A 12,713-nucleotide genomic window follows, 5' to 3' on the forward strand; every position below is an offset into this window, starting at 1 on the left:
TAAGCTATTACATAAAATTAATATATATATATATAGTATTTTTGAAAGTTTTGATGTGACAATGAGAAATTATATACACATCACATCTTTAAGTTTCTTTCTTATTATCAACTTAATAATATCCAAATTATACATCACTTTCTGATTTGTGTTTGAAGTCTTTCCTAGAGTAAAATAATATTTAAAACCTTATTTTCACTTTGTTTCACTCATAAGAATTTATAAACTTGTTTCTCTATTTTATTTATTTACCATTTAGCTTTGACATTTTCAATGGAAACTTTTATCACAGGGAATACAAATAATTTCCATCTAGGAAATATAAGCAAAGGAGACATTTCTAAATTAACTTCTTTGGGGTAAAGAGTAAAGACCCCTGGGGGCTAACCTTTAAATTAATTAGAAAGTGAAAGGCAAATTACAACTCAATGCACCTGACCTTGTCATGCTAAGTGCCATTTCCATATCCATTATGGCTTTTTGTGAGTAGGAACTTTTTCTGATAGTGATTTCTCAGAAAGATCTCTCAGTTGCAATGTTACATTCAGCTACGGGACAGGGCGATCCTCCTCTTTGTATATATCTTAAATACATCTAGATTTTTTTAGAAGGCTGCAGTGTATAGAATAGATCTGAAATAGGCCAGAGTTGATGCAAGGAGGCCCATATGGAGACTATTACAGTAACCCAAATTAGAGATGATGTCAACTTAGACCAACACAATAATGGGGATGGAAAAAACTGAACAGAGTCCAGAAATATTTAAGTAGATAAAACTGAGATGACGTGGTGGTATAAGGAAGAGAATGGTTTCAAGGAGGACAAGCAATCTAGAATAGTAGCTGAGCTCTACATGGTTTCATAATCTAAGTCTGACATTCCAAGCTCTGTGACCTTGAGCAAGCCAGCTCTCTGGGTATCATGTCTTCATGTGTTGAGTGGGATAATAATAGTGCTAACTTCAGTGTATTGTAAGAATAACATGAATTAAACTATTTATTTGATTTTAACTTAAAATAATATTTATTATATACTAAGCACACTATCAATGTTTGCAATTACGGTTATAGTGATGCTAGTTCTTCTGCTATTATCATACATAGCAGTAAACTAGGTTTGAGGAAGGAAATAATGAGTTTGGTTTTGAACATTTTTAGGGATTGGAGTTTTATTTAAGACATTCAAATTATGTTGAACAGACAATTGGATATTTAGGTCTAAAAGGAGAAGTCTGGGCTAAAGACAAGGTTTTGGTGGTCTGGAATATGTATATCCATTAAAACAGTGAAAATATTTGAGATTTCCTAAGGAGAAATATTACTGTGAGAAAGGACAAGTACCCATGACAGAGTTTCAAGAAATTCCAGTTTTGAGGAAGGGTAAAGGAAAATAAACTGACAAGAGAGACAGAGGAACAGGCAGAGATGTAGAAGAAAAACCACAAGGCTGAGATATCATGGAAGCCCAAAGAAGAGTTTTCAGCAGAAAGGAGTGATTAAATCTTTTAGGTGATGCTGAGAGGTCTATGAGATTGAGACAGAAAAGTATCTATTGTGTTTTATAACATGGAGGCTATTGATAATCATAGCAAATACATTTTGGGTGGTTGAGGAGACAAAAACTAGATTGGAGTGGTTAAAGAAATGGAGTCATTGAAGTACACAATTCTTTTGAGTAGTCTGGCTGTGAAAATGGAGGTGAGTTAAGGTAGTAGTCTAATTAAGAGGATTAAGACACTTTTCTTTTGTAAAGATGACTTGAAAATGATTAAATGTTGGTGAGAAAATTCCAGTAAAGCAACCTGTATATGGTTTTTTAGAAGGCCTGAGGGATTGGGGTCCAGAAATAAGAAGTTGGAAGGGAGACATTTACTCTATTCTACATATAGAAAAGGAGGAGAAGGCAGTGTAGATGCAAGTTGGTTACTGCATTTGACAGTGAGACATCTTTCTCCTGGCTTCTATTTTTTCTGTAGAACAGCAGGCAAAGTTACCTGTGAAGAGTGAGGGGGCATTAAGAAGAAGGTAGAAAGAAAATAGGGAAGGTTTTTAATCTTCTTGTGAAGACAGGTAGAGAAATTGGGTCAGAGAAACACAGTGGGACAGAGAGGCAGCAGGACACTGCAGTGGAAGTTTGTGACTGTGAGTGTAGGGAACCCAGTCTCCTCTGTTATGTGCATCATTTTGCCAACAGTACTTGACTACTCAGGGGCAGACATGACTCAGAAAAAGTAAATGGTTGGGTTCATTCAAAGCTGAAATTTTACTACATAACTACCATTCAAAGAGAGACAAGAGAGTTTAGGATTTTGTTAGGAAAGTTATTGATAGTGGTGATGTTATATACTTATCCCCAAACTCATCGAATTGTATACATTAAATATGTACAGTGTTTTACATGTCAATCATACTTCAATTAAATTTCTTAAAAAGCCTAAAAATGTCATTTTATTGGTTTACCATGCAATCTAAACTGGATAGGAAAGGAAGCAGACAAATCTACTGGGAATAAGTAGTTGCTTCAATGACCTAGACATGCCAATAGAGTTGAAGGAGAGGAGGGATAGGCGTAATTCAACAGCAAAGTTGGAAGAAGAAGCTGTGGTAAAGGAGCAGACTTCTTTGTTAATATAGTAGTAAAATGACACTCTTTTTATCCCCAATGAACTCTAATATCAAGCACATACTATAAGTATTCCCATATTGCACTTACAAAGGACTTGCAAAGTAAATGACCAAAAATTAGTTTTAGACTCTTAAACTTAGTGCTGAAAATGAGAAAAGGCTGAGAGAGAGTCTACCTTTGAAATATTTTCCCAAACAGCTCTAATCTCTAGGTTTGGATTAGAGAGGGAAGGAAAGGGCCTCCCACTTACTTCAAGGTGGTGAGATAGAGAAACCACCACTCGGAGAACTTGAGAATCTCTTCTCTAAACCTACAAGAGATCGATGGACTAGTAATTGACATATGCTTAAAAAAATTGAAAGTGAAAGGCTATGGCTGAATTTCCTTACCTAATATAGTTTCAGCTTCACTATTATTGTCAATAGGGCAGAGGTGCCCATTTCCCATGGACCAAATATCAGGAACATATGGGAGAAGTGGTATTTGGGTTCACTTGAAAAGCAACTTTCCTCAAGAGAGCTTCTATACAGGGCAACTTGACCTCAGCATGAAGAGATGTGTGTGGACCATCACATGCAGAAACCACAAGAGTGTCATAAGCAACCAAGTGGAAATGATGCATTAACTACAGAGGAGGAGCATGACTCTAATGTTATTATTTGAGTGATAGAAATTTCTTAAGAATCCATAAAAGTACTCATCAGATAAAGGGGTCATTTTGACCATCCATCAAGCCAAAAAAGTTCTAACATCATATCTTAATTATATCCATCAAATAAGACCTCTTCTAAACCTTACTACTCCTTTCCTGATCCTGTCCATCCTCTGCCACTCCAAATATGAAGGATTTAAAAGCTGACACTAGCAAGTTGTGGAAGGAATTGGAGCTAGAAGAGAACAATAAAGCCAAACCCACAAACTTCCTTCCAACTATGGGCTTTTAAGTAAGCCAGATACAGGGGAGAAGGTCTAATTTTAAAGTTTTACTATTAAATGGAGGACTGCTCATGCCAACTACTCAAATGAAGTTGCCTTTTCTAAATCTTTCTTTAAAATATATTTTTATTGATTTCAGAGAGGAAGGGAGAGGGATAGAGAGCTAGAAACATCAATGATGAGAGAGAATCATTGATCTGCTACCTCCCACATGCCCCTACTGGGGATTGAGTCTGCAACCCGGTGTTTTCCCTGACCGGGAATCAAACTGTGACCTCCTGGTTCATAGGTCAATGCTCAGCCACTGAGCCACACCAGCCTGGAATGAGAGTGCTTTTTTACTAAATGTGATTGAAAGACTTTATTAAACAAAGTGACTAGAAAAGTTATAGATTCTGCCCCAGATTTCATCCCAGGGACAGCAAAAATCAGACCAACACAAGTGTATTTGTATTGGGCATAGGTGAGAAAAGAAATGAAGTTGCTTTTGTCTTTCACCCTAGGAAGTCCTATTCTTAAACAAAATGCATTAGAAATAGAGATTTCCAAGATGGAGTCATTTGAGGATGTTCTGTTGTCCAAGGTGGAACTGTAGGAGAGAGAGACTGAGGTAGAGCAGAGTTGAAGGTCTCTGGAAATGAGATTTTAAAAAAAAATCTGGAAGGCTGGGATCTTTGAAGGGTTATTCATGAACATTTTATAGTTATCCAGCCATCAAGGTAGGGAAACACTGCAAAAAGAGGTTGAAGAACTTACTGCCATGTACTACCAGTTCAGCAGAAAAAATAGCAGAAAATTTGGGAGTGATGGTGAGAAGGGAAGAAAGAAGGAAAGGGTTGGGTTAGGAATAAGAAAGCATGAGCAAAGGAATAAAACTATATTTGTAAAATATTTCAGTGGTTTCGGGTTAAATATTTTTATTGTTACATTTCAACTGACGGAAAGATAAATGCTGTACTATCAGGCTGTCGTAACAAAATACCATCAACTGGTGGCTTAAACAACATGAATTTATGTCTCATCATTCTGAAAATAGATATCTAAGGTCAGGGTGCAGCAGGATCCTTGTCTGGTGAGGGCTTTCTTCGTGGGTTTCAGATGGCCACCTCTTCTGTGTTCTCACACGGTGGAGAGAGATTAAGCTCTCTGTTATCTCCTCTTATAACAGCACTAATCCTATCATACCAGGGCCCTACCATTGTGATCTTATCTAACCCTGATTACCTCCCAAAGGTCGCATCTCCAAATAGCATCATAGTGTGGGGTAAGGCTTCAACATGAGAAATTTGGGGCGGGGGGACACAAACATTCAGTCCATAACAAAGCTATTACTGCTTGTCATGGCTACCAGTAGAGCTGTTCTCATAGTACATTTTCTTGTTGGACAGAATGCAGTCACAGGAATCAAATATCCAACAAAGAAGAACCACATGATGTGTAAGCTTATGTGTTTGTGCATCACTTACTCTTCTACCATTGGTGGACTGACAACGATCACCGGTACCTCCACCAACTTGATTTTTGCCGAGCATTTCAATACGTAAGTAATATTATTGGATTGGTGATTTAATCAATGGAAAGCACACAACTAACCTAATTTTGAGACTGTAGGGACAGAGGTGCTCTATTGGGTTAACCCTTCTACTGAGAGTTAAATATGTAAGACATAGTAAATTAACAGGTGCCTACAGATTCCCCAAGGCAGCTCAGAAAAGATAACTCCTGACTGACCATTCTAATCAAATAGGGAAAATATTTTAAATTACAAACAATACTGCAAATGTTAGAGGAAACAATACAGGGTTACTTGCATGGGACTGTTTATAAAGTGTTTGGGAACTGACATGTGAACTTAAATGATGAATGCCAGATAGTTACAGTACTAATTACTGGAGGTATGGCTTTGAATTTAAAAAACTTTGAAGGATTAAGTAATTGCAAGAAATAACAGCAATAAAGTAATCTAGGAACAGATATATGACCCTAAATAAAAGTTTGGCATTGCATTATCATTCCATTGCAGAAAATGGGGAATCTGTGGATATGTCAGAACACTCGGGTTAAATATTCCACAATATTAAGTCACTTTGTGAATTTGAACAATAAAAAGTACATTACTCTCCAAGACTTAATTTTTCATATCTAAACTAGGCAAAGTTCACATGATTACTGTGAGAATTAAATGAGGTAACTATGTAAAAATACGTGGCACTGTGTAAGAGCTATTGAAACAGTTGTTTGAAACTCCATGCTTTTATGTGAGAGGTCAGATTGATTCTACACCCAAGATATATTTTCAAGTACTAATAGGACAAATTATAGTCTGAGTTCCAGAAAGGTGGGCTGCACTGTGATGCCCTGAAACAGGATTTAGGTCATTATTACAGAAAAATTAAGGTTCAGAGGCAGGAAAGCTACATTCTAAGAAGCAGATTCACAGACTGAAATTTCTAAAAGTATTTTCAAAATGTGTACATGCATCGCTTTTCCAAGAAATCCAAGACTCAAAAAATATCACTCTGTACTGGGAAGAATGAGAACTTGCATACAAAGAAAACTGGTATAGCCGTTTAGGGACCAAACAACACAGACCTCCATGTGTACTTATTGTTTCTATGAGTATACATTCATCATGTATAGTATACTCAACAAGAGTATACATCACTATAGAGAACATTCTGATATTTGCCATAGGGGAACAGGGGAGGGAGGAGAGATTGGTAAAGAAGTTGAAGGGATTAAGAAGTACAAATTGGCAGTTACAAAATAGTCACAGGGATGTAAAGTACAGTATAGAGAATATAGTCAATATTGTAATAACTATGTACAGTGTCAGATGGGTACTAGATTTACCAAGGGGATCACTCCATAAGGTATATAAATTGCTAATCACTCACTGGGTTGTACACCCGAAACTAATACAACATGGTATATCAACTGTAATTGAAAAATAAGTAATTAATTTTTAAAAGTCAAGAGTAGAAACATTAGTCTTGGAAAAGAAGGACCTAGCCTCCAGAGTAATAATGCCAGGGAAGAAGAGAAAACATGCAGACAGAAATTTCAAACCATGTAGACATCCCTCTCATTTCACACAAGGAAGCTGAGACTCAGAGCATTTAAGTGATGATCTAGTCAGGGAGGAACTGGGGTTTGGAGGCAGGTGGCCCCAGTCCCAGCCCCTTTTCCACTCTGCAGTCTCATTGCCTCACCTACTGTATGTGGGTGGGGCATGTTGGCAAAATTCTAATTCAATAGACCCAGAGACATAGAACATGAACAGACTGTTGAACCTCTAAGGGAAGGCAGGGGAGGTTGGTTGGGAAGAGATCAACCAATAAACTTGTATGCATATATGCATAACCCGTGGATACAGACAAGGGGTTGGTGAGGGCCTGGTGGGTTGGGGGAGGACGGGAGAGGGCTAGAAGAGGTTAGTGGGGGAAAAGGAGGACCTATGTAATACTTTAAACAATAAAGATTAACAGAAAAACATTTCTAATTCAAAATGTTCTCTTCCTGATCCTTACTCATTGCTACACTGATATATCCTTCCAGTTATCACCCAATGTCTTCCCTTGCTAACACTATTGTTAATAAATACCACCCTATAATTAGCCATTTCTTCCTACTCTGGTTGTTGGAAGACCCACCAGTTCTGCCAAGTTCTTTCTCTACTTGTGTGGATGCTATCTTATTGGAAACTCTGTTCAGTTCCTCCTCCATTGCCATTCCCATCTCCTCTTATCATAAATGATATTCACATTTCTGTAAACTTGTCTTCTTTACACACGCACAACCCCCACCCCTGATGATAAAAGGAGGACCTATGTAATACTTTAAACAATAAAGATTAACAGAAAAACATTTCTAATTCAAAATGTTCTCTTCCTGATCCTTACTCATTGCTACACTGATATATCCTTCCAGTTATCACCCAATGTCTTCCCTTGCTAACACTATTGTTAATAAATACCACCCTATAATTAGCCATTTCTTCCTACTCTGGTTGTTGGAAGACCCACCAGTTCTGCCAAGTTCTTTCTCTACTTGTGTGGATGCTATCTTATTGGAAACTCTGTTCAGTTCCTCCTCCATTGCCATTCCCATCTCCTCTTATCATAAATGATATTCACATTTCTGTAAACTTGTCTTCTTTACACACGCACAACCCCCACCCCTGATGATTACAAGTTTGTAAAATTTTCATTCTTATCTTTCTTTTAGCCCACAAGGGGCACAGGTAAGTGATTAATAAACATTAGTTAAGATGAATTGTACCAAGGCATAAATAAAGTGCTGACTGCTCCTGTGAATCATCTAAATAACTAAATATTTTTGATATTTAAATAAAGTTATTAAGGGGAATCTTATTAGGTACAATTACTGTTTTCACAAGAGTAGCTTTGATGCATCAATATTATTTAACAAATACAGCAGCTATTAGTTAAATATAAAAAACCCCCACAAATATAACAGATTTAAAACTGGAACATTAGCACAAATCAATTTCTATAGCTTGCTGATTATCAAAGTACATTATTCAGTTCATGAGGGTCAGCTATGAAATACATGGGTATACAAAGCAGCTTGGAAGGAATTTGTATTATCAATGATTAGTACAGTCGCTGTTACTAATTATGTGTTAAATAATAACTATCATAGGTTTACAGACCAACAAATGATAAAAGAAATGAGTTTATAGGTGCCCCAAATTCGAAGCTCACATCTCTAATCTCTCTTCTTAACTAATTACAGAGGGAAAGGTAAATCAGTAGTTTAAATCAGTAGTTAAAACCTAGCAGTAGTTACCTTCAAAAATACCATGACTTTCCCCTGCAGAAATGAGTAATACATATTTCTCAGAAAGAATTTCTCTTTCCAATACTATAGAAGAAATTTGGATATTACAGAGTTTGGACTCAGACTTTGGTTCAGATTTCAATCTTGCCATATATTAGCTTAATTTCTGTGAACATCAGGTTTTTCAACGGTGAAATGGGGGCAAAGCTCTAATTTAGAATTATTGTGAGGATTAAAAATGCAAATGTGGCTCTTAGCAAAGGGCCTGGCACACAGGAAACTGTCAATCATGCTAGTGTTGTTGCTGCTGCTGCTACTTTTGTTGTTGCTGTTAGAAATCTAAGCCTGGCTCATAAACAGCACGTAGTTAATATTTGAAAAGACACCTCTGGAAGTACACAAATACAAAACTGAAAAGTGGCTTTGACTCAGAAATAATCAAAACAGTCACCAATCAAAAAGACTATGATCAGTGTGGACACTAGCTTATAGTGATCTTAATGACCCAAATCTGTTTCAAGGCTGTAAATTTCCATAGCCACATTCATTCTTTTGAGACAGTTTGTGTGTGTGTCATTAGAATTATTCATCATTGCGTAGTTGGGCATAAGATCTGAAGTAATAACACTGTTTTCCTGAGTTTCAACATTGACAGGCATTTATGCTTTCGGTCAAACCATGTCTCTGTTATGCAGTAATCATTTCTAGGATGTACTAAAGTGTCCTTAAAACATCAGGTTTGTACTCTAGACTCTGGATAGTTTCCAATATATATGGAATATTTTATTTTTACTTCAGAGCTCCAGTTGAGGACACTATGCTTTAATGAAAAGAGGTTGTGATTTAAACACTCTTCCTGGGTTAAAAACCCAGCTTCATCACACAGTCCGTGACCTTGAGCAATTAGCTTAACTTTCTGAGATTCAGTGTCTTCTGGTGTAAATACAATGCTTTTCTCATAGGATTTTTGTTAGGTCTTCTGCTCATTCCCACGCTTCTGCCTGACCTCTAAAATTTAGAGCGCCTCCAGGGTGCATTCCTGGGTCCTTTTATCTCCATTTACTCCCCAAATTATCATACCCATTTCCATGGTTTGTGAAACCACCTATACATTTGGTATCTAGCAATTTTAGATCCCTAACTTGCTTTCTCCTCTCAGCTCCAGACTCATTTATCTACTGCCTATCCAACATGGCCACTTGGAAAATTAAGCGACATTTCCAGTTAACATGCCCACAGCAACATTTCTGATCCACCACTCCCTTATTCTTTTGCCATTCTCCCCTCAGACTTCATTTCAATAAATGAAACTTTTTCTCCATCTCCTACATTTTATCCCAAATATATTAAAAGCTGTTGCCTTCTGTTCTTTTCCCCAACAATCTAAATTAAACTAAAATCTCTACTCTCACTCTCCCCTATTCCTGGGCAAAACTTCCTGTCTGCTCATCGATTTCCCTATGTATTTGTCTTCTATTACTACGTTAAAAATTACTATGCGTTTAGTGACTTAAAACAACACAAATTTATTAGGTCATGAGTTCAGTGGGTCAGGGCAGGAGTCTAGGCCCAGTTTAGTTGGGTCCTTTGCTCAAGATCTCACCAGCCTGAAAGGTGTCAGCTGAGCCTGTAATCACTGAAGACACTCAGGGTTCTATTCCAAGGTCATTCAGGTTATTGACAGAATTCACTTCCCTGTGGTTGAATTACTGAGGTGCCCCTCCCCTTTTTTTTCTGACTGTTGGCATGGAGTCACTCTCAGCAACTACCAGATACACCCAAATCCTTGTGATATGGCCCCTTCCTTTGATAACATGGAAACTCACTTCTTTAGGCCAGCGGAAAACCTCTTTTAAGGGCTCCTCTGATTACGCCAGGCCCACCCAAGATCGCCTTCCTTTTGATTAACTCAGAGTCAGCTGATGGGGACTTTTATTACCTCTACAGAACCCTTCACTTTTGCCATAAAATCACGGGACTGAAATCTCATCATAGTCATAAGTTCTATACCCATGGAAGGCATGTACACCAGGGGTTTATCTTGGAACTCTGCCTACCACACCTTGGCTTCCACTCTTGCTCCCTTCAATAGTGAGAATCCACCTAGCCAACATGTTTTATGTAAGTGATAAATTTACACAGACTTTAAATTAGATCATGGCACTAATTTACTATGTTCCCACTACTCCTAATCCCATTTCTACTAAACCTCAGATTCCTTTGGATGACCTACAAGGTTATATATTATCGACCCCTATTGGCTACGTCTTGGACTTTATTTCATGTCGCTATAACCTTAGCTCACTGCCACAGCCACACTGGCCTTCTGTCTAATCCTTAAATATTCCAAGTTCATTCCCACCTTAGGGCCTTTGTACTTGCTATTTCCTGTCTGTAATGCTGTTTCCCAGTTATGTACATGACTGGGTCCTTCTTGCCATTTAAATCTCATTTCAAGTATCCCCTTCCTTGACCATATTCTATAAAATTTCTCCCTTCCCCTAAAATTTTTATTTCATTATCTTGTTTTATTTTCTGATTCATTATATGCTTACTTGTTTATTGGCTGTGTTCCTCTTTTATATATAAACTTTAAGAGAGCCTGGACCATGTATATCTAATTCACCACTATATCCCCAATAGTTAGAAGAGTACATGGCACATGGTAGACACCCAAAACATAGTGTCAGGTGAAAGAAAAGGATCCTTTCAGAATTAAGTGTACTTACATAGTTCATGATGAAAGAAATTTATATTTTCTCTAGACAGATATTTGCAGTCACTTAACTTTTAGGGTATGAGGAAGTGAGATAAGAGACACCACAGTGAAACTAATTCCTTAGAGTCTGCCGTTTATTCAATTTTCATCCAAAGTATTCACTCTCAGTAGATGTGTAAGAGTTGTGATAATGGAGGTCACAGTCCTGCGTGGTGTTTACTTCCATGTTTTCCCACAGGCGCTACCCTGGCTGTCGATGCATCAACTTTGGATCGTGGTTTTTGCTTTCCTTCCCGGCTGCTATTATTATTCTACTCTTGTCCTGGATTTGGCTTCAGTGGCTTTTCCTAGGATTCGAGTAAGTAAATTGTCCATGTTCCTCAGGTAAATGAAGGTGTCTGGGTTCTGAGTTCTCCACTGCTCCCTTACCTATTTCTCAAAGCTACACTTCTGCATTACTCTTCCCCACAAAGCTGACCTGTATGAACACACGTTTTAAGGATAGTCTAGAGCACCACATAAACTACGTTCACTGCAGAAGAGAGTTTGTGGAAAGCAACTCCATCTTGGTTTCCTTTGAGTCCCCAACCGATAACATGTTAATAGGCCAGGAAAGCATAAGGAGCTCATTTGGATGAGGAGTGAAATTTTAAGAAGTTTTGCCCTTCCCCTTGGTTTAATGTGGGGATTTCCTCAGGTTATTGAGCTACTGTATGTCAAACTGTAACATGCAGGGCTTCCTGTTTTACCCTAGCACCACAATGGATATGTCCTTGAAAAAATAAAGGTCTGAGAGAGCCCTGTGCAAAGAACATTGGATTCAGAATCAGGAGACCAGGGACAAAGCTGTGGCTTCTCCAAGCCAGACCAGTGACCTTTGCAAGTCCTGATCCATTCTCAGTCTCAGCATCCTCAACTGTAAGACAACAGACTTTAACTGGAAGATCAGTAACATCACGCCCAGTGTTGTAATTCTAACACACATGGGCCCACGTTGAACACATAGAAGACAAGGCAAGAAACACTGATCAATCGAGAGCTGCTAAAATGTCAAATGTACGCATTCAAGGAGAATTTGCAAGTTACCTTGGCTGGGACTGAACTTGGTGATCCATAAGTACCAAGTGACACATGACTTAAATGACAGCCAATATTTAAAATTACAAAGGGCTCCACAGAAAAATGGAAAATGTAGCTTATATGTTCAACATAGAAAACAATATTTCAAAAAAGGAAGGGGCAGAGGCTGTATGCCAAACCTTGCGGATTTTCTCCTGAAAAATAAAGCAATTCAAATTATTTTTTAATAGGGGCTTTATTTAATTAATTTCCAGGGCAAATGAATAAATTCTAAACAGCATGCTATCCACCAAGCAGGTGAGACTGACATCAGCTCTTTGTACTTCCCTTGAAAAGCAAAAGACCATGACCAGGTGCTGCTCCATGCCCACACCGACATTTTCCAAGTCAAGTCACATAAGGACTGATATTCCCCCCCTCTATTCCTCTTCCTGGTTTTTCTCCAGAACCGCTGCAATTGTATTAGTAGTGGGGAGATGGTACTGATGATTTTTTAACAAATATTTGTGTCCAGATTGTGGGAGCAGCATGTGGCAGTGCTCCCGCTGAA

At 38.0% G+C, this 12,713-nt stretch overlaps 1 protein-coding gene across 2 annotated transcripts in view; it reads left to right on the forward strand.

Moving 5' to 3' along the window:
* The window catches only part of SLC13A1 (solute carrier family 13 (sodium/sulfate symporter), member 1), a 118,147-nt gene that overhangs the window by 56,006 nt on the left and 49,428 nt on the right, over positions 1-12,713 (forward strand). For both annotated transcript variants that reach the window (XM_014549921.1, XM_005878862.2), the window contains exons 7-8: positions 4,950-5,101; positions 11,322-11,441. In XM_014549921.1, coding sequence (XP_014405407.1) covers positions 4,950-5,101; positions 11,322-11,441 — 272 coding nt within the window. The remainder of the gene's footprint in view (positions 1-4,949; positions 5,102-11,321; positions 11,442-12,713) is intronic.

The sequence above is a fragment of the Myotis brandtii genome, unplaced genomic scaffold, assembly GCF_000412655.1.
Source record: "Myotis brandtii unplaced genomic scaffold, ASM41265v1 scaffold575, whole genome shotgun sequence".
In the NCBI taxonomy this organism is placed as follows: domain Eukaryota; kingdom Metazoa; phylum Chordata; class Mammalia; order Chiroptera; family Vespertilionidae; genus Myotis; species Myotis brandtii.